Below are 23093 nucleotides of genomic sequence, written 5' to 3' on the forward strand. Positions count from 1 at the left end.
TATATATATATATATACACATGTAATGAAATTATGCATAAATGAAAATTACTTTACCCCTGTCTGTCTGTGCAATTGTCTTCATCTTCAGACCCATCCGCAACCCCTCAAACCCCATATCTGTACCTGCCCCACTCCAGGCCCGGACGGAGGAGAGAGCCTGGAAATGTCTGCACAGGTTTCTACTCTGGTGGGAGATTGTCAGCACCTTCTGCTGTGATTGTAGAAATGGACTGAATAATCTGCGGCGGTTAGTGACATGTAGAAATGGTGCGGCGTCATGCGAACATACATAAAAACGCACTCTACATGTGCACCCTTCTATTATTGCCGCCTCTGTACAGTCGCCCGATGTACTTGCAATGTAGAAAGTTCTCGGTGACCTGGAGCTCTTAAAGTGTCCTGTGTGCACCATGTGTGTTATTAAGGCGGGATGGGGTGTTGTGCCATACATCGTGTGGGGTAAAGCTTCTGTGCTAGTGCCTTCATACGAGTGCGAAGGAGTCTGAAAACAAGTGCTCAGAGACTCCCCTTCTTCCTGTCTGTGCCCGCCATCTTACAGATTCATTTAATGGATTGGGGGAGAGGCAGTCACTGCTACCGCGGCACCCACTCAGAGGTTTGCAAGGGGCACTTCTCAGTGTGGGGCTGAGATAAAGGTTTGAGGGATTGGTGGTGTTATATATCCTAGTCCCGCATGAAAGCCTCCCACCACAACACCGGCTGCTCACGCTCCCCAAAACCCTTGCCCATATGTGATGATGGCCAAGCTACTGGTGGCTTAAAAAGAAGAGCTTCCTGGAATATTTTACTTCGTACAAAAACCGCCTCGTCATGATCACAGACAATCAAGGCACACTGGTGGCGACTTCCAGGAGCTCACCTCAAACATGTACCGTGATAAAGGTGACTTGCTTCCTAAACCGTCCCCTATCGCTGTGTACTTCTCTTTGAAAATTTGGTGTTTCTGTGATTTATTGCGTCCATTTCATTTGGAAGTGTCTAAAAGTAAAACTGGATATGGTCTGTGCAGTCTGGTACTCAGCTGCCCAAAATGAATCCACTGTGGACAGTAAACCCACCAGTGGCAAAGACCTTCCAATGACTTGTGACATCATTAGTAACTAAGAATGACGATTCTCCAATTCTTATGTAGAGAGAATTTTGATTTCATTAAAGACATACGGAGGCTAACATTATGCAAATACTTTTATTTGCTGCCCAACATGCAGCCCTTTAAAGAATGTAAGTACATCACAAAGAGTAGAACATTCATAACATAACTAGTAGCCACTGTATATTCCAATCTTCCTCTTGGGCTGCGATGACACAGGCGTAAAAGGAGGAGAAAGAAGTATTCTTAAGCGTTGTTATCTGAGGAGATAAAACCAAAAAACGCACTGTATAGTGAATGAAGTATGAGCAGATGAAACACAAAAGATAATGAGTAATACATCAGAATTGTTATAATATATTTAATAACATTATATTGATGATATACAACAAAATAGACCCGAACCCCTCAGGGAGAGGAGGGTGGGATAATGTTAGCCTCCGTATGTCTTTAATGAAATCAAGATTCTCTCTGCATAAGAATTGGAGAATCGTCATTTCATTACAAGAGCGCGGAGGCTACCATTATGCATGTTTAAAGCCATGTAAGACTACATTGCTAACATGCTCTATCGGTCTCAAATAGAATTTTGAGAATGTAGAAGCATTAGACCAATCTGCGACTCTAAGTATTTCAGGAAGGGAGCCTCCGCCCCAAAATACTTTACTAGTCATAGCTCCTCGAGAGGAGTGAGCTCCCAATCTAGAGAGATCTACACCAGCTTCATGCATAATCAGACATACCCACCTGGCTAAAGTGGCTGAAGAGACAGGTCTAAAGGGTTTAACATAAGACAGGAGAAGTTGATCGCTGTTAGCGGGTCTAAAAGTAGAAATTTTATTATCGTAACATTTCATACAGTTTACAACACAGAGTCTTTCACATTCACGAAAGAAAGGATAAAAGACAGATTCTGACATTGTTTTAGTTCTTCTCCAGATGTCAAAATGAACACCTTCGGACGAATAGAATCTATTAGAAATTTCCAGAGCTTTAATGTCTGATATTCTTCTAAAGGAGATGAGGCACTAAAGGGTCGCCAATTTCATGGAGGTTCTTTAAAGAGAAAGTAGGTCGTTGGAAGGCCAGGAAATAAATAAATTAAAGATGAGGTTAACATCCCATAGGGATTTGTAACGGGCTTTAGGAGGTCTCCTCAATCTAATACCTTTCATAACTCTCTTGATTAAAGGGTTGCTTCCAATAGCAAGGTTATTTATCAAGGAGTGTCCTGAAGAAATTGCTGATCTGTAGCAATTGATCGTTCTATATGAGAGCCCTGAATCAAAAAGATAAGCAAGGTAGTTGGCTATCTGCTGTAAAGAGGCTTGTACGGGATCCAGATCCCTTTCCAAGCACCAGCAAGACCACTTTCTCAATACACCTGAATACCTCTTCCTTGTTCCAGGTGCCCATGAGTCTTCCAAAAGGCTCTTAGCTTCTCCTGAAAGTTCAGAATATCTTCCTGAATTCCTGATATCTTCCAGACAAGAAGGTTCAATTTTCCTTCTAGAACCAAAGGATGTTCTTCTCCGTCTGGGCCCTGGAGGAGGCCGAGTGATGATGGGATTAAACGTGGGAAATCCACTGTTAACTCCATAACCCCTGGAAACCAAACTTGTGATTTCCAAAACGGTGTTACAAGGATGATTGAGGAGCGCTCGAGTCTTACTTTCCATAATAATCTCTGGATCAATGAGAAAGGGGGAAAAGCGTAAGCATTTATTCCGGTCCAGGATTGGAGAAAGGCATGTACCCCTGATGCATTTGGGTCCGGTCTCCAACTGAAATAAGTCTGAAGTTGATGGGTTAATCTGTTTGCAAAAAGATCTATCTGGAAGGGACCCCACAATTCTTGAATCAAAGAGAAAATCTCTGGATTCAGTTTCCAATCGCTGGAGTCGTGGAGATAACGAGAATTCCAGTCTGCTCTCAGGTTCTGAGTTCCCGGAATGAATTCTGCTCTGAGAATAATTTTGTGATCCCAGCAAAAATACCAGATCTTTTGGGCAATATCTGAAAGATTCTTGGACCTCGATCCCCCTAGGCGATTTATATAAGAGACTGCAGAAAAAATGTCTAGATGGATTAATGTGTTGGAATTCTTTAGAAGTTCTTTGAAGCTCATAAGAGCATTCAGAGCTGCTAACATTTCCAGAGTGTTTATGTGAAGGGATTGTTCTAGTAAGGACCACCTCCCTCCGGTCTCCAAATTGTTTAGGCGAGCACACCATCCCCGAGTGCTCGCGTCCGATTCTAGAGTGAAGTCTGGAACGTTCACAAAAATCGCTTTTCCGTTCCATGCTTGAAGATTTTTTACCCACCAAAGAAGATCTTCTCGAGCATCCTCCGAGAGGGGAACGGAGTCTTCGTACCAAAGACCTTTTCTTAAGGCTAGAGCTTTTAGTCTTTGTAAACCCCTGTAGTGGAGAGGACCGGGTGAAATAGCTTGGATGGAGGAGGAAAGGAGACCTAGAACCCTGGCTAGGTCTTTGAGATGAATTAAGTCCTTCAAAAGGATAACGGAAATATATTTCTTTATTTTCGTCACCTTCTTCTGTGGAAGTATTAGGGTTGAAAGGAGGGTATTTACTTGAAAACCCAGGAATTCTAACTCCTGTGTAGGTTTCATGATGGATTTCTCTAGATTTATGATGAAGCCCAGGTTCTGAAGTAGGTCTACTGTCATTTTTAGATGTTCTTGGGTAGTCAAAGGATTTTGAGACATAATGAGGATGTCGTCTAGGTAAATTATCAGGCGAACTCCTTTCTCTGAGATAAGAGACCACTGGACGAAGGACCTTCGTGAAACACCAAGGTGCTGAGGAAAGCCCGAAGGGAAGACATTGGAACTGATAAAGAGTCCTTTTCTATGTAAAACGGAGGTACTTGCTAAAGTCCTCGTCCATGGGAATCGTAAAATATGCGTCCTTGAGGTCTAGTTTTACTAGCCAATCCTTTGCTTGTAATATGTCTCTTAATAGATGGATACCTTCCATCTTGAAGTGCCTGTATGTCAGAAAGTTGTTCAAATATTTTAGGTTTATAACGGGACGCCAACCTTTGTCCTTCTTTTTGACTAGGAATATGGTACTTATGAAGCTTTCCTGCATTTCTGATAGAGGGATCCTTACAATGGCACCCTTCTCTAACATTTGGGAAATCTCCAGCTCTATAAGTTTTGAGTTCTCCATGTCTAGAGTCATTTCACTTGGAATTTTTTCCTGAAAGGGTACTTCCCAAAAATCTGTTTTGAACCCAACAATTGTTTCTAATACCCAAGGATCTTGAGTAATTTGCGCCCAATTGTGTGCAAAATATCTCAGTCTCCCTGCCACCTTTAAGGATGAAAGATATTTCTGGCTTACATTGATAAGATTGATTGGTGGATCTGGGTCTGCCACTCCTGGATCTTGATCCCCTTCCTCTTGAGGGGTAAAAATTTGAGTACGAGCGGTAGCCTCTATTGGAGCGGAAGGAGCCTCTTTCGTCTTGGGGATAGAAATGGGACCTGTAGAAACCTCGGCTGATAGACTGTCCCCTCCTATCAGCCCTTCCAAAAACTGCACGGCCACCAAACACTCTTCGCATGTTAGATTGCGCTCTACTGAATGCGTTAAAGTTGAATACGTACTTTCCAAGTGAATGTGCGAAATTTTCCCCAAACAATAACCCTTTAGCATCACATATGTCTTCTTTGGTAGAAAGATCTGCGATCTTCGGGTTTATTCTTAAGAGGACAACCTTTCTTCTTTCGCTAATGAGGTTAGAATTAGCGTTGCCAACAAAGCAGATTGCTCGTTGGGACCAACCTCTTAGCCGTTCAACATTTATGGGTGTATTGTTGATCCTAGCCTCTTCCGTCATATCAAGAATCTTTGTTAATGGGCCAAGCACGTCAAGTAGTTTATCTTGACACGGTTTGAGGCATTTTTCTATACCCTTCCTAGGATCTCTTCCAGATTTAAATAGAAAGGTGATGATCTCGGTGTCCAAATTAGGGGTGTTGCAAATCTTGTCCTCTGAGGAGGGACGAGGGCACTCGTTACGCATGAGATTGCGTGCATCTCTGTCTAAATTTCCTTACTCTCTGAGAGAGGTATTTCCCGACGTGGTCCATTGGCCACCATTCTGAACTCCGGGGGTGATGAATACCATTTGGATTAAACATTTCCCCACCAATGGGGTCTTTGACAATGCATGATGAGGTGGAGGGATTATTAATATCCTCATCAAGATCCTCCAAGCTGTCCTGGGGATCAAAAAAGAATTAATCTATATTTTGATTCTCATAGATATGAGATTCCGGATCGTCATCAATTTCATTTGTACCGTAAAGGTTACCTTCATTTTTCATGTCGCTATGGACAACTCTTCTCTCTGTCCCAAGGTAATGGGATCTTTCTTTTGTGCTGCTATGAGCACCAAAATCTATTGTAGCGCGAGGGCTACCAATAACAAATGCACGGGTAGGTGCCTCATTCGTATGCTTCTTTTTTTCGGTAACTTTCCCTCTTTTCTTAGGGTCTGATATAGAAGAGGAGTCTCCATCCGAAAGTGAGAAATAGGTTTCCTCAGTGGGAGGCGTTCTCTTTCTTTTGGTTAGAGCGGCATCGACCGCATCTCTGAGTGAAGACTTGAGTTCTTCACCAATCAGTCTTTTTAAATTATCACCCAGCAATTCCTGAGGGGATTGCATTGGGTTATTGTTTTCATTATTCATTGTAATGATTTTATAAATAAACAATTCTATATCAAATTAAAAATTCTTGAAAGGATTACTTACAGAAGTCTTCCTAATGAGATCTTTCTCTTTCAATAATATAATATTGACTTTTCCTCGTTTTAACAAAGATATATTTGAACTCTCGTTATGAAGAGAGTAAATCAGGTGAAACCCAGGATTAAAGTTAATAAATTAGGCCACAAGGTGGCACTAGCGGTTCAAAGAAGAGGATATCAATCGTCTTTCCGCTATTTTAAAAGAAGAAAAAGGCTTCGTGTGAGGCTCCGGCTCGTAAGTTTACCGTTTTGAAATTCGTAACCAGGGGAAATGACGAATTAGTAGGCACGCTCCCGCGTCTCCCAGCGCGTTGCTAAGAGACGCGGGAGTCGAATGCCAACAGAGGTGTTGTAAATGCGGGTTTCTTCTTTCCTTTACTTATTATGATACCGCATCGCGTATTGAGCAATTTTAAGATCGCGGAGTAGGTGCCCCGCCAAGCGGGAGTTGTGGGATTAATGGCAAGACTTACCTGAGGCAAATGCCACGATCGCGAGGCGATCGATGTACATAAAGTGAATTAAACATTGTTCCCCACCATAAATTGGAAAGGGGAAGGCTGAAAAACAAAGTTTGGGTTATAACACATAACACCTGTCTAATTACTGTAAGAAAAAACGTTACAAATAAACAGTATAAGCATAAATGTAAGCATAGGCATAAAGAGGGGTCAATAAATAATACCCTAGACATAAAGGTTACAATAATTTAAACCATTAGATAATTAACATGTCAAGTAATTATATATAGTCAATAAGAAAGGCCATAAATGAAGAGAGTACTTAGCTGTGTCAGAGCAGCGAACAAAAGAGGAAGATTGGAATATACAGTGGCTACTAGTTATGTTATGAATATGCTACTTACCAGTATGCATCTGTTCTTGGCATGTAGGGCTGCTGACATTCATATCTGTGCATAGATCGCCGCCTAGTGTTGGGTCCGGATGTTTGCACGTTGTTGTCCTGGAAGAGTCTTCGAAGTATCCTGGGATAGGTGACTCCTCCCCTGGACTACAGTGCGCATGGGCATCCTCTCCATCCTCAGATTGTTTTTCGCCATTGTGGCAGTGATGGAGTAACATTATCCCAGCCTCCTCTCCCTGAGGGGTTCGGGTCTATTTTGTTGTATATCATCAATATAATGTTATTAAATATATTATAACAATTCTGATGTATTACTCATTATCTTTTGTGTTTCATCTGCTCATACTTCATTCACTATACAGTGCGTTTTTTGGTTTTATCTCCTCAGATAACAACGCTTAAGAATACTTCTTTCTCCTCCTTTTACGCCTGTGTCATCGCAGCCCAAGAGGAAGATTGGAATATACAGTGGCTACTAGTTATGTTATGAGTGTTCTACTCTTTGTGATGTATTTACATTCTTTAAAGGGCTGCATGTTGGGCAGCAAATAAAAGTATTTGCATAATGGTAGCCTCTGGTCTTGTAATGAAATCAAGATTCTCTCTGCATAAGAATTGGAGAATCGTCATTCTTAGTTACTAATGATGTCACAAGTCATTGGAAACTGGATATGGTCTGTGCAGTCTGGTACTCAGCTGCCCAAAATGAATCCACTGTAGACAGTAAACCCACCAGTGGCAAAGACCTTCCAATGACTTGTGACATCATTAGTAACTAAGAATTCACCACTGACCATGACCTCACTAGTTATTTACCTAATTAATTACAGTGAAATCGTCTTTACCACTGAATTCCCTAATCACTGTGATGTCACTAGTGACCGTGATCTCAACAATTGCTGTGACCTCAAGAACAACTGTGACTTCACCAGTGACTGACATCACTAGTGCATTTGACCTAATTTGTGGCAGCCGCCTCATGGCTGTTACTTCACAAATAACCCTGACTTTAAAATGATTCTAACCTCATCAGGCACTGTGACCTCAGGTACATACATAAGAACAGTTGCAAACTATTAAGAGCTCGCAATAGTCAGCTCACAAAACGTATATAAATCATCAATTTTACCAAACAAACATGATGTGCAAGACAAAATTATGTTATATTACAAAATATTTATTTGATGAGTAAAAGACAAAAACATTTTAAACAAAACTTAGAGGGTCATGGAAAGCAGAGGAGAAAATTGTTCAAGGGAACGTGTAGAAGAGGGGTGCTAAAAAAAGTTAGAAGGAGTCAAGAGGACTCACAGTTTTCAAAACAGAAGATAAGTGGCATATATTTACACAAATGTACAAAAACTGATAATGAATTAACAGTTCAATGCTACCTGGCCATATTTAAAAATCATTTGAATTTTTAAGCTGGAACAGGGGAATTGGGGAGGATGGTCCAGGTGCGAGAAGGGATAGCGTCGACGTTTCGATCTGACTTAATGGCAACCGAGGGAATTTGGTGCCTCAGCCATGCGGATCTTCCTCAGGACAGGGGAAGGAAGGGAGAGTAGACCCTATAGAGTGAAAACAAGGGAACTTAAAACGGGTACCTATGAGGGTTACCATTACTTAATGTCTACACATCAAGGGAAAAGGACCCACCTCAACAAGAATCATGTGGTGCTCAAGGGGTCCAATGAATGGCACACCGATACCTGAAAATTAAATAATGACATTGGTTCCCAAGAATGTATAGCAAAGGGTCCTTAGTTCTAAAGGAAGGGTATGGCGACTTACCCGGGTTGATGACAATATCCAACTCTGTTTGGGATTCAGTTTGTGGTTGGCGAAGAGATGGCGCTATTGAGATTGAGTTCGTAGTAACCGCGCATATAGCGCGGGTCACGTGATTGATTTAAACAATCCAGGACACAGCTTATTTTAATACAGCTAAAAAAGGGGAGAAGAGTGAACTAAGTTAAGGATTCTGTCCTGAATACGTTGTCAAGCTCTTTAACCGAGCCGGTTAGAAGGGTAATTACCTTGTGGTGCTGGGAAGAGTCTCCGTTCGAAAGAGTAAAAATTAAAATAGTGATAAACTGATTTTATTACCATTTTATTTTACATGCTTTCTGCAGCAGTGCATGGGAGTGGTGTAACACTCCTCTGCTCTTATGTACGAACTGCTGCAGTGACTAAGATGCAACACTTTATCACAAGTAGTGCAAATCAGTTTTGTGTTATGGCCACACCATCTTTTTCCACTGGTGTGAACTGTGCCTCCTCCTCCAGGTCTGCCCCCTCCTAACAGCCAGATTCATTCTCCTGTACAAAGGAGGTTTCACGATGACTCCTCTACTCTGCGGCCCGCATTGTACTGTTCCACTCTGTGACTGGCCAAGAGGGCTCTCCTGGGCTGACCTGTCTCTATCCTGTTGCTGCCCATGGGGATCTCTGGGTGACTGAGATTCTAGGCGCTTGATAAGAAATTACACGGCTGAGCCAGATATAACAACTGTGCAGGTTAAGTCCGGGGTCTAAAAGACAAGCCTCTTTCACAATGCTACTCTCTCAAAATTGTCACTAAATGTCCGGGATCCTCTCCTCACGCCAAGAGCTCTCAGTAAGGTCCAGGGCGCTAAATGTATGTGTTTAGTTAAAAAACACTTCACATTGGAAAAGTTGGGACGAAGGAGCCAGAATGATAAAAAAATTATGTACTAAAAGAAGGTGAAATGCTTTTGCAGCCCTAGAAATGTTGCTGAAACCTCACGTTTCTTGATCATTCAAACACTGCAGTGCTGGTTTCATGTGGCAGGTGCTGGGCTCGGTTCCACATGTTCACATGAAGCCTAGCTTCAATGCTGATGGCTGTTGAGGGGCAGATGGGCTGCGCAGCGCCAGGGGCAGTAACATGGCTGTGGCAGGGGATCTGTGCAGCACAAGAGGGCAGTTACAGAGCAGGGGAAGGTGGGCTGTGCAGCACAAGGGGGCAGTAACATGGCAGGAGCAGGTGGGCTGCGTAGCACAAGGGGCAATAGCATGGCAGAATCAGGTGGGCTGCACAGCACAGCACAAGGGGCAGTGATTTGGTAGGGGCAAGCGGGCTGTCACATATTAAAAATCTATGTATAGGGAGCAACCTGTGTAGATCACACACTAACAGCGCAGGAGCAGAGCATCATTCCTGTCTGAATTCCTCCGTGTTAGAGCACACGTGCTTTGAATAAAGCTTTTTTCACACTTGTTGCACAGAAAGAACATACTTGAGTGCAGCACTTTTGAGTGCAGCATTTCTCGTACTATAGAAAACTCTTTTTACAGCCAGGCCCTGAGAGAGCTGCAACCTCCTTGGGGAATTCTCTAGCGATTCTGTAAATACATTTTTTATAAAATTATTTTCCCATCAGATCATATAATCTTTATTCTGTATACATTAAATAGTATAGCCATAAAAGCATACAATAATATATATTTGAAAAATCCATACAAATTCATAGGAAATTCAAACAAAAAAGTTAAGTATCATATCCCAAGATATGATTAGCAATTAGGGGTGGGCGAAAAATTCCACTACACCAGCGGAGTTTTGCCCAATCCACGTTCTGCACGGACTTCCGAAACACTCTGTGAGGTGACACAGAGCGGAGTTTTCTCTTTGGAGCGTGTCAACACTAAGTTGGTAGGCGCTTATGAGAAAAAAATTGGGCGCTATACCTCCTCTCGGCAAGATTCCTCAACGCAGGTGTTAGCAGCTGGTGGCGGCCGCTCACGTTGAGAAATCTGCCACTCGAGTAGAATGTCTGTTCAAGAGGCAGAAAGCAGCAGCGCCCGCTGCTGTGATGCCTAGGGCCATTCGTGCTGATTTTACAGCGCAGGACAAACTCCCAGCACAAAAAAATCAGTGGGAGCAGTGCGACTCAATAGACTTTGCCGCTTATGGAACTCCGCACAGCGCAGCAGAGTTATTCTAGCACTTCGCTGACTTCTGCGGAGTGAAACTCCACCCAGGTCTACTAAGCATGGCCTAAAAGAGATGTTCAAAGTCCAAATTCATCCTTTTGTGGAAAGATAAGGTTCATATATTTACTGCTGACCACCATAGAAATGACATTAAGTAAGACCCAGGCTAAAAGAAATAACAAAAATATAGAGAAGCACTTAGTTCAGATAAAAACAACAAAGAGTGGACTTTCCTCAATAAGCAAAGTGCAGCCGATCCCTATTGAACAGTTCCAACTACAGGAAATACCAGATGCAGTTATTCCCTTCCACACTAGCTTTCTCAGATAGGTGGCAGTAGGTGAGAATTTATAAACGATCAGGCAAATAAACGTCAACTGAAGAAGCAGTAAATAACACAACGCAGATCTACAACTTATTTTCCCATCACTGGTGTAGGGATTAAACTGTCAATTGATATGAATACTCATTTGAAGTTCAGAATACGTTTTAAAAGTTCAGGCCTCGTGAAAATTCTCTTGTGATGTTGAAGATATCTTTTGTGAAACGATCTTTCAACTTCTAGGGTTCCAACCTGTGTAGACAATCTAGGGTCATAGAATGTCCTTTTTAACAAACTTCTTATTGGATTCTGTGAATGCAAATGGCTTATCACCCATGGAACGTCTGGTGACAGTGAAGATCATTTATTCACCAAGCTCTTCTTGTACTGAGTGCAAGAAAATAGCTTCTCATCCATGTAAACTCTACGATGATACTAAAGGTCTGTTTCATAGATAAAACTCTTCACACATTCAATGCATGAAAATTGTTTCTCACCTGTGTGGATTATCTGGCTATGTTTAAAACATGTGCACTGATGAAACATCTTTTCATAATGATTGCATGAAAGTGGCTTCTTCGTGGGTTATCAGGTGATGTCCAAGATTTGACCTTTGAATAAAGCTTTTTCCACACACAGTGCACACAAAGGGCTTCTCACCAGTGTGGATTCTTCGGTGACGTTCTAAATCTGACTTGTAGAGAAATCTCTTCTCACACTCGCTGCAGATAAAGGGTTTCTCAATTGCACCCCTGTGGATTTGCAGGTGGCGTTCAAGTGTTGATTTGAGAGTAAAGCTCTTCCCACATTCAGTGCAGGCAAATGGCTTTTCATCATTTTGAATTCTCTGGTCTTGTTGAAAGTCTAATTTAAAATCAAAGCTCTTCTTAATATGGCTTCTCTGGTGACGCTGAAAATCTGACTTGTACACAAAGCACTCTCCACATTCAGAGCAAGGAAATGGTTTTTTAAACTCACCCTTGTGTATTTTCTGGTGACATATAAGCCCTCCCTGCTGAGTAAAACCTTTCCCACATTCAGTGCAGAGAAAGGGTTTCTCACCTGTGTGAATTCTCTGGTGACGCCGAAGAATTGACGACTGAGTAAAACTCTTCAGACATTCAGTACAGGAAAAGGGCTTCTCACCAGTATGGATTCTCTGGTGACGAAGAAGATAGGACTTGTGAGCAAAACCCTTTCCACAATAGGTACAGGGAAAGCGCTTCTTTAGTCCATGATATTTCTGATAGTGTAGATGATTCTCAATTCTTTTAAATGTATTTTTACCATCAGTGGAGAAGGTGTGCTTGTCCTCACTTTGGAGTATTCGATATTGGTTAAGGAGTGTCTTTGGAATAGAGGTCTTGTTTTCATAGCATGTAGTGGACTCCTTCACAAGCATACTTGACATACCTGACATAGAATGAAAAAATAAATTAGGAAGAATATTTTCTTAATTAAACAAAAAACATCTCAGTTGTCCCCTGTGAAAGAGGGCCAGTCATAACACAGACAAACAATCAATGATAGTCAAGAAGCAGAAAGATGTCACATTGTTCTCGGATAAGCATGTGCACTGAATGACAAATGTTATTCTGCCCTATTACTGACAAAACTCCATAAGTCCAATGAAAGCAAGTGTTGGATACCCTGAGTGACAAACATGTACCAGTCCAAACAATGACTGGTGTATGCTCAATGGTGCAAAATGGGCATGATGTTAAGCAGGCTAGAGCTGAAAAACCGCCAATCGATTACACAACAACTGAGAACTTCGATCAATCAGATTCTTCAGAGTAGATTACATCTTGGTTGTTAATTTGGGAAAGCCATTGTGTAGTTAATATGTTCTGTTAGTCAGGAGTCTTTTGAATGTTTTAAAACAGGATCGCCTGTATATTTTAAGTGTCTCCCCGGACAGCTTTAGTCCTCTGCCTGATAATAGATTATCAATTAACAAAAAAAGACGACTTTGGTTCAGACACTTCAACTTTGGTTGCTTGCACCAACCACAGTCACCTTCAGCCATAGCTTGTGGAAAAGGTCATTCATACGTAGGGCATTTTTTATGTTTTGGTGGTGATTAGCAAAATAGTCTCTCTCCCAGATAAGGGAGCAGCTTCCCCAAATCACTAGTCTGCAACTACACATGTCAGACGCTGCAGGAGAGTGTCAGAGTAAGTGGGTTTTTCTTCAATGTATGTGTTAGAGTACAGTGTATATTAAGTGGTGAACGGGATGGCCAAACTCCTAGATGGCCAACAAGAAGTGTTGCAAGGCTGCCTGGGAGGAGAGTCAAGAGAGCCTGGAGCATGGAAGAAGGGTCCAGGCAGCTGCAAAGAAAGGGAACAGCAGATGGCGTGGGAAACCAGCCTTGGAACCTCCTGCGTTATTGGTAGATGAGGTGCAGGAGGCGGCGGCCATGGACCCAACCAGGGAGGACACTGCCTTTGTAGGAGATCTGCCTGAGCCTGCTGGATGGCAAGTTGAGGGTGGACCTACCGATTGCTAAACCCCAGAGAGGCTGAGGTGGCAGGCCGAAACCCAGGCAACTGATGGCACCTCTGGAGATCACCTTATTTACTGGGAGCCTCCTCTACAGTGAGCCTAAAGAGCCTGTGCATGGGGCAACATGTGCTGGTGGTTCACCAATGTTACAGGGCCTTGCTACTGGGTTTGGCTCATGGGATATCCCGGCAGGACATCTGGGACAGGACAAGGAGCTTTGACAGGTTTGTCACCCACTTTTATTGGCCCTCGATGAGGACAGTCTCAGATGCTTTCTGTAAGACTCGTCTCACTTACCAAGCCAGTGGGAAGACAGGGAAGAAGCTCAAGGTTTCCCTGACTCCCATGCCTGTTGGCATTTCCTTTGAGAGGGTGGGCATCAACATTGTTGGTCTCTGGACCCCAAAATTGCCCTGGGCAACAGGTTTACCCAGGAGTTGGTGGACCATGCCACATGCTTTCCAAAGATCATCCCTCTGAAAATCATAACTACACCTGCAGTGGCTAGGGCCTTGATGAGATTCCCCAAGCAAGTGGTGTCAGACAGTGGCATCAACTTCATGCCCATGTACATGAAGTTCATGTGGAAGGAATGTGGGGTAACCTAGATGCTCTTCACAACTTATCACCCCTAGACTAATGGGATTGATGAGAGATTCAACAAGACCCTCAAGGACATAAGTATGGACCTACCGGAGGCCATGAGGTGGAAGTGGGACGTCCCCTTGCTGTGCCTACTCTTTGCATACATAGAATAGTGTAGAAAGGAGTAGGACTGAGCCTTCTTGGATTCCAGAGAAGCCCTCTCAGGATGTGGTTAGCTACATGCTAACCTGCTGCAACCAAATGCAGACGTTCTGGAAAAAGGCTTCTGATAACTTAGAAGCTAGCCAGAAGTTGACAAAGCAACAATATGACCAGAAGGTCACTCTGGTTGAGTTTTAGCCAGACCAGAAGGTGAGAGTGATGGCGTCAGTTGAGCACAGGGCCCTCCAAGATCATTGGATAGCGCCCTACGAGGTGATTGAAAGGAAGGAGTAGGCTTCATACCTGGTGGATCTCAAGACACTCAGACACCCCCTATGGGTCCTCCTCCTCAATTGCCTGTAGCCCCACCATGGGGCATCTCGAGTGGGCTGCTGCTGCTGAAATTGTAGCCATGGTCTGAAACCAATGGTTGGATATTTGAAGCGGGTTTGTCCCAGTGGGGCCACGGAGCTTTGCAGAAGAGGCCTGGACCTGCCATCTGTGACCTGAGAGGAGCCCTGAAGAAGTGCATCTCCTTTCTCTTCTATCATGGACAAAGAGTTGCACTCTTAAGGGCCATTTAGCGGACCTCCTGTGTGGCTTCAGAGACTCGACAGAATTCAATAGGCCTTTTCTTGGAAGTCCCCAGCTCAGCAGAGGCAGCTTACTAAAATTACATTTTCAATATATTCAATAAAAATTCTGACATAGTCATTAGATTTCATTGTTAATAAATATAAAATAGGTGCTTGAAATGTGTCTGTAGCTGGTACAGGGCAAAAGTCACCACGTTTTTAGTGACGGATGATGGAGTAGAGGGAACCTCTCCCTGATCTTGTGTCATCCAAGGAGAGAGATGGGTCAGTGGATGGTGTCAACCTCTCCCCTACTCTGACCCCAGAGCAGCAGAGGGACTGTCGCCAGCTATTGGGACAGTTTCAATCTCGGTTCTCCCTCAGCCCTGGGCTTACTAACTTGTGTACCCACGATACGGACACTGGTGACAGTTCCTCTGTCAAAAACAAATCTACAGAGGGTCAGGCAAGGTGAGGGACAGCACCAAGGAGTGGGTCTCCAAGATGCTGGAGTTGGGACCACTGCAGTAGTCCCTGGTCCAGCCCAGTGATGCTGGTTCCAGAGGCTGCCCCACCGGGCACCAGGCCATAACTCCAGTTCTGTCTGGAATACAAGGGGCTCAATTAAGTGACCCATCCCTTCAGATGATGAGCTCATTGATGGGAACTGCAAAGTTCCTGAGAACTTTTGTACTGACTTGAGGCTCCTGGCAGATTGCCCTAACTGAGGTAGCTAAATTGAGTATAGCGTTTCCACACCAGAGGCCACTTCGAATTCAAGGTAATGCCCTTTGACCAGAAAAATGCCCCTGCCACCTTCAAGAGGCTGATGAACCAGGATGTGGCTTTAAGTGGAGGTCTTCAGAGCTCCTTACCTGGATGCCACAGCAGTAGCAGTTGGTAAGACACCCGTTTCAGCTCCAGGAAGTGCTTCAGGTTCTGCAACACGCAGGCCTTAATATCAAGGCCAGTAAGTTTCAGATAAGGCAGGGGTCTATAGTGTACTTGGAATGCCTGATGGGCAGGGGTAAGGAGCAGTCCCTCCAGGCCATGATAGAAACCATTATGGCCTGGAAGCCCCCCAAAAGGCAGACAAAAGTGAAGGCATTCCTGGGCCTCACTGGTTACTGCAGGAGGTTTGTCAAGGGGTATGGTACCACTGTTGCACCTTTGAGTGAGTTGACTTTGAAGAAGGAGCCAAGAAAGGTGATCTGGACAGAGGAATGCCAGAAAGCCTTTGACTTCCTCAAACAGGCCATGTGCACATCCCCTGTAATCAAGGCCCCGGACTTTCCCAAAGCATTTATTGTGCAAACTGATGCCTCACAGTATGGCATTGGGGCAGTATTGTCCCAGTTAAATGAGGCAGCCCTAGACTAACTTGTAGACTTCATCAGTAGGGGGATACTTCCCCAGGAACAAAGATGGGATTGCCATGGAGAGAGAAACCTTTGCTGTGATCTGGGTGCTGAAGAAGCTGAGATCATAACGGTTTGCCATTCACTTCCGGGTTCAGACAGATCAGAGGCTCCGCAGATGGTTGATGCAGATGATGAAATTGTTGAGGCCGTCCATCTTCCTACAGGGAATAGAAGTTACGATGGAACACCGTCCCGGGTGAGACCACGTAAATGTGATGGTATCTTTAGGTATTTATACCTTATTGATGAGAACTCCTGGGAGATTGGGTAGTTCTCTTCGCTTTCAGCTGGGGAATATGTTCAACACTTACATATTATGCACCCAACCTTCTGAGTAGCAACACTTAGAGGTGAGTTATTTAATATTTAAAATCGGGTTTTACTACAGGTCAAAACAGTGATTTTGACATGGGTTCATGAGGCGTTTGGTAACCCGCAGGGGATAGTGTGCAGGGCCTGCAGGCAACACCACACCGACACACAGCAAAAGGATTTGCACAGCATGGGTCTTGGCACCCACAGGGTTGGCTGCAGCAGCCAACCCCCGCTGTGCATGGGCAACATTTTTTTAAGATAAATATGTAAAGTGAGGGGTGGTCATCCACTAGGGGTTAGGAGCCCATGGGGGGAGTTGGTTGCTGGGCCTGGCCAGAGGCCAGGCCCTGCTGCCAACCCACTACTGCACACGACCAAAAGCTGTGTCCATTAGGGTAGCCGGGAGTATATGATTAAAAAAAAACACAGAATTGTATTTGGTCCCGTTGTGGGTGACCCAGAAGACAAGCTAGTGACTCATCTGGCTCCTTATATTTCTTGTCCAGTTTAGGAACCACTACTGCAACTGTAGCTGGGGTCTGCCTCAGCTTACTTGTCTCTTTGCATGTCGTCACAGTCATATAGACAGTCATTTTGTCTGACTGCCATAGGAAGCTCAAATCTTTTTACAGTGCTTTCAACCAGGGTATGAGTTACTAATGTTGTCCGGTGTTGAGTCAATCGGTGGAGGTGTTGTTGCATCTAGCACCAGCAGAAACAATCATCCTACTCCTCTCCTCTCTGTATATTTGAGCTACGCAATTATCCTACCTCGTGCCCCAACAAAACTTTAACTCGTTCACTCGCCATCCATTGCTAATTACTTCCCGTATTACGTCACGCATGACGTCCTATGACATCATTGATGACAAAACTGTGCATGGCCGGACGTAAGTTATAGTTACTTTAGGGTACGAGTTAGAGTTATTTGTATATTTCAGTGGTTTTGTTTCTTTAAAACGGTACGTCTTAACTGACATTATCAACTAACTGTAACTTCCCTTTAACCATTGTTTTTTCATTGAAAGAAATATAAATATAATATCAAGTCAAGTCAAAAAACTTTATTTCGGCTATACAGCCATAAAAGCACAATAAATATTACAATCCATAATATATAATTGATTATTCTTACAGAAGTGATGGAGTCAGCAGAAATATTCAAAACATCATTGAGTTAATAAAGAATAGTATAATGCATTCTTATTATAATATTGGCTCTTGCCACATAATCTATCCGACCCCCCAAGATTGGCATACATAATTATCAGAATATTACAGGTCACCTTAGTGGGAATTATAAAAGTATTAAAACCTGTTTTTTACAACAAAAAAAAGTTAAAAGAAAAACATTAAAATTGTTTTACCTAAACAAAAATGTTATTACAATTCTCTGGATGAAGCTAAATAGAAACATAGGACAGTTACTTTATTAGCGAATAAGCAGCATCTAGTTACGCCCAAGCTCTTTCCCCTTTAAGATACCTCCACGTATGCACCGCCGCAAATAGAAATTTCGAGGTAGCGACTACAAATAAAGGAAGTGTTTCATATTTAAGTAGCCTTAAGACCTCAACATAGTTTCTAAGCCAAAGGTTCCTACAAAGTTGGAGGATCCACTTCGATTTGGGCCTAATATAAGCAGGACAAACGAGCGTCACGTGGAGTTCTGTTTCTTCGGAGTCAGAGCAGCCAGGGCAATCAGCCTTGGTTGCACCCTTCCATCTATTCGTAAATGCACGGAGCGGTAACGTACCGTGCCTAAATTGTAAATACAATTTTTTAGCCATGAATGGTTGGATGCTATCCAGGGCCAATTCTAATTTGTACTGCTGCTTAAGATCCAAAAACCTTGATGTCAGACAGCATGAATTTGTACATTGTGTTCTTCAAAAGCAATCCATCCTCAATGGGATTAGGGGCGTACTTCTTGGTAATCCCAACAACTGCCTTATAAAAATATTCTCTGTAGCCGACAGAGTATAAAATGGGCTATGTCCCCAGAGTTCAGCTCCGCATAAAGAGGCTCCCCTCGCTTGGATTTTATAGATTTCTGCCGGGGGACCAACCACTTTCTGGGTGCAGTTTTTGTGAACTTTCAATATACCATCCATTGACTGTGTTAATTTCAGATTGGCCTTCTTAATTTGAGTCCCTCAATCCATCTTGTCATTAAGTGTAATACATAGGTAATCAAATATGGATACTCTCTCTAGGGACCTACCCTCCATTTGGGGATGCGAACAATTAATGGTTTTGGCGTGGAAAACCATATATTTAGTTTTCTGAACATTTATTTCCAAATTTCTATTCCTGCAGAATGCGCTAAACTCATCCAATACACGCTCCATACCCATTGATGATTTAGACAGGAGCAGCGTGTAATCAGCAAACATTAAAGCCGGTATTTTACGATTAGCTAGCCTTGGTGAGTCTATGTCCTTTACTGCCAAGAGGGTCTCAATTAAGCCATTTAAAAAGAGGGAAAAAAGGGTTGGCGCTAACACGATCCCTGCCTTACCCCCTTCGCCACAGGAAAAGGAGAAGTCAATTCTCCTTTCTTACCGTATCTTACCATCGCATAGGTGCCTTCATGTAGGCGCTTCAATAATTGGCAAAGATAGACCGGTACTCCCATATCGGGGAGAAGACCCCATAACTGGTCACGCTGAACCATATCAAAGGCGGACTTAAGGTCCACGAAAGTTAAATTAAGGCTACCCCCATCCAAAGTTACTGTTTTCCAGTGGATTAATTGCAATGTAAAAATCTGGTCGATGGTCGAGGTTTTAGGCCTAAATCTCGCTTGCAGCAGGGTTAAGACATTCATCTCGTCCATCCAAGATTGCAATCGCCCCAGGAGAACACAAACAAATATCTTTTGTGAAACATCAATAAGGCTTATTGGCCGTTAATTTGCTGGGTTTAGGTGGAGCCTTTTTTTTTAAATTGGGATAATTTCCGCACCAGCCCAAGTCAAAGGGAGTGCCATACCCTGAATGATAGCATTGAATAGTATCTGTAGATAAGGAGCTCACACCACCTGTTCGTTTCTGAACAGGTCACCAGGAATTCTGTCCAAACCCGGTGCCTTATTAGGAAGTAGTTTGTACAATTTTGGACGTTAACATGGCGCTGGGCAAAGTGGTGGGTCGCTATTTAGGGGAATTTGATCTATGTCTACTGATCCATGTACTACAGCTTCATCCAGAGGCATAGAATATAAAACTGTAAAATGTGATCTACACGCTTCTTTCCCCAGATTTGGTTCAATAGCTGAGTTGCCTTCGGAGTGGCCAGTTTTAACCAAATTCTAAAAGCCTCTCATATCTCTAGTGTCCAAAGCTATCTTAATTGCTTCCCATTTTTCTTTCTCCCAAGCTGCTTTTGCTTCAATAACGGTATTTTTATAGTGTGACCGGTCAATTCTGGTACGTATAGGGTCCTTATTCTTAACCCCTAGTACTAGTGTGCGTTTTGCTTCCCTACACGCTTTATTAAACCAAGGGTGTTTAGGTTTGGGATCGTAATTGTTATTATTTCCATGATTATAAAAGAACTCTTACAACTTTGAAATCATGTCCCGCTGATTCATATTTATCATCAACAATGATTCCTGGCCTTGATGATTTTCGGACACACAAAAATCAGTTTCTAAATAAGGAATAGATTGTGTGTACAAAGAAGCCATTTTTTCATTAGATGTAGCAAAACTCCCCCAGCGCACTTTTCTACCCCCTTCTATTGTAATTAGGGTTGGGGGAGGTTGAATTAGCAACCCCCGATCTCTCATGAGTTCGGAGTAGGCTATCACAAGTACCAATGGATTGTGATCACTTTCACATCGAGGATGGACCACAAAATCCTTTTTTTTTTTTTTTAACTTTATTTATTCAGTTTCCAATAAACATACACAACTTTCATCATAGGCGTACATTACAAGGAGCAAATAAGCCAAACAGTGTTCACAGCTTTTACAGTGGCATATAATCATCATGTTAGTCCGGATGGGTCTAGAATAGTGTTCCGGCTCTGTATTCACAGGTTGGGGAGAAAACATAACAATACCGAGGCAGTGCATACGTATCTTAACCTTGACTTGTATGGTGCACCCGGGTACCCACATCAGCAGCGCCAGAGCACACCCTCAGCTGTAATTCACCAGACAATGACCTTATTCGAGAAGATTACCATGTCACAAGTAATGGAAAGACGGTTGCAACCCAGGCCCCAAGACTCCAGGAGTGCTAATTTCCACCTCCCATAGTCTCCACAAATTATGTTGCGGACTCCATGGTGGCAGCGACGGTGGCGGCGTTCGTATCCAAAGGGTGTGCAAGATGATAACTTTTTAGGGGCTCCCATATATCAGCGGGTTTAGAAGCAGTAGGAAGAAGTTCTGCGTATCTGAGCAACGTGTTCTGACAGTATAGCATATCCTGTACCCATTCTTTAAACTTTGGAGCTCTGCTCCTCCCCCAACGACAAGCCACACGCCTCTTTGCCAAAAGGAGAGCGACAGTTATGAATTTACGGTAAGGCCTTCCTATTAGTTTGGTATATCCCAATAGCGCTTGGAGTGGAGATGGAGTTAGGGGGGTATCAATCATCTCAGAAAGGGCCGAGTATACCAGCAGCCAGTATCGCGCAACGTCAGGGCACTCCCAAGCCAGATGCAGAAAATCTGCTGTTGGAGCACGACAGCGCTCACAGAGATCATCCACTCGGAGGCCGAATCTATGCATTTGAACGGGGGTGCAGTAAAGTCTATGAAGAAATGTATAATGAATAATTCTGATTCTACTGCTGGACAAGATCTGCTCAGTTTGCTGGCAGCAAAAAATCCAGTGTGCATCTTCTATGAGTGCGCCCAGCTCTTCCTCCCACCTAGCGTGCGCTTTGCAAGGCCCGGAGTTGAGTGAGGTGTGCATGGAGTGATACAATTTAGAGACCGCGTGTGCTGGAGAATCAGCCTTTAGCAGCTGGTGCAGGGGATCCAATGTAGGTGGTTCGTCAGGGAACGTCTCAGTCACTGCCTGAATCCCACTTCGGAGACGGATATATAGAAAGGTGTCCAAGGAGGTAGGTGTCTGGTCCCCAAACAGATGCGCTAATGAGCGAAAACATCCCCCCAGGTCTTCACTTTTAATTTGGTCATGACATTTTTAAACAATTGTTCCTGCAGCAGAGGCATGGAAGGGTGGTACACTAGAGGGAGCAGTGGGGAGTAGGCAAATGTCGTCAGGGCTTTTTGTGCAATATAACGCCAAGCTAATATGGAGCAGGATACAGGGGTGTGATATGTAACCTGTGCCACGGGTTTACTAAATAGTGCCCCGGGTTTACTAAATAGTGCCCCTTCAAGCGGGACAGGGTCTGCCAGCCAGTGTTCGACCGCAACCTGGGGCATAAAGGGGGGGGGATGGATCCAGTAGTAGACGAAGTGGGCCTGCGCGCTTTGATAATATAGCTCAAAATCCGGTAAATCAATACCTCCCTGAGCAAATGGGCGGGTCAGGGTGTCCCAACTCAAACGAGGGCGTTTACCTCCCCAAACTAGCCTGATGAGCTCAGTACGTAAGGTTTTAAACAAAGGCTTGCCCGGGTGAAAGGGAACATTTAAAAATAAATAAAGGAGTTTCGGGAGAATGACCATCTTAATGAGGGACGCTCGTCCCGCCATGGAGAGAAGGAGCGTGATCCATCTCGCCACGCAAGTCTAGATATGGTCCATTGCACGTCCATAGTTCAGTCGCATTAATTCTTCACGATCCCGGGAGATCATTATTCCTAGATATCTGACTTCACTGTCACACCATTGCAATGGGTAATCGAGTGGGAAGATTTTTGCCGCCTCAGTAAGAGGGAATATAGTGGATTTACCCCAATTAATATGAACCCAAGACAGGGCAGCAAATCGTATGAATTCCCTCAAGCATGGGTTGAGATTATTGGATGGGTCTCTTACGTAGAGCGTAATGTCATCCGCGTATAGGGATATCAGGACTTGTCTCTGGAAACAGCGCAGAGCTTTATCCCGGTGGTGCTGACGGAGCCTGTCCGCCAGAGGCTCCATGGCCAGGGCGAATAAGAGGGGAGACAGGGGGCAACCCTGACGCGTGCCTCGTGATATTGAAAAGGCCTCGGATACCCTGCCGTTAATACTCACCCTGGCTACTGGTTTATGATAGAGGATTGTGATCCACTGCAGAAACACTGCAGGGAGTCCCATATTGCGTTATATACAAAGGAGGTAGTCCCACTCCAGTGAATCAAAGGCTTTGGTGGCGTCTAAAAAGACTGCCACCATTGGTAATCCAGAGTCGACATTTTGCAGGATCGAGAAGAGGGTACGTAGGTTGTGTGAGGTAGCTCTACTAGGAATAAACCCCGCCTGGTCAGACAACACCATTCCCTCTACCAATAACTTCAGGCGATTAGCCAATACTTTTGCCAAAATCTTGGCATCGCAGTTGATAAGGGAGA

The 23093-nt window shown here is 43.7% G+C and overlaps 1 protein-coding gene across 3 annotated transcripts in view; it reads right to left on the bottom strand.

Annotated features, from left to right (window-relative positions):
• Window positions 1–23093, bottom strand: part of LOC146869054 (uncharacterized) — a 121984-nt gene that overhangs the window by 26244 nt on the left and 72647 nt on the right. Inside the window, exon 6 of one of the 3 annotated variants that reach the window (XR_014979030.1) lies at window positions 11539–12454. Coding sequence is in view for 2 of the 3 variants with exons in the window: in XM_085646122.1 (XP_085502248.1) it covers window positions 11592–12454 (863 nt within the window). In the remaining variant the exon portion in view is untranslated. Of the gene's footprint in view, window positions 1–7915; window positions 12455–23093 lie in introns of those variants that run through there. The other 2 variants (XM_085646122.1, XM_085646238.1) reach the window with 2 other exon arrangements.

This window comes from Triturus cristatus, chromosome 1_1 (genome assembly GCF_964204655.1).
Source record: "Triturus cristatus chromosome 1_1, aTriCri1.1, whole genome shotgun sequence".
Lineage (NCBI taxonomy): Eukaryota > Metazoa > Chordata > Amphibia > Caudata > Salamandridae > Triturus > Triturus cristatus.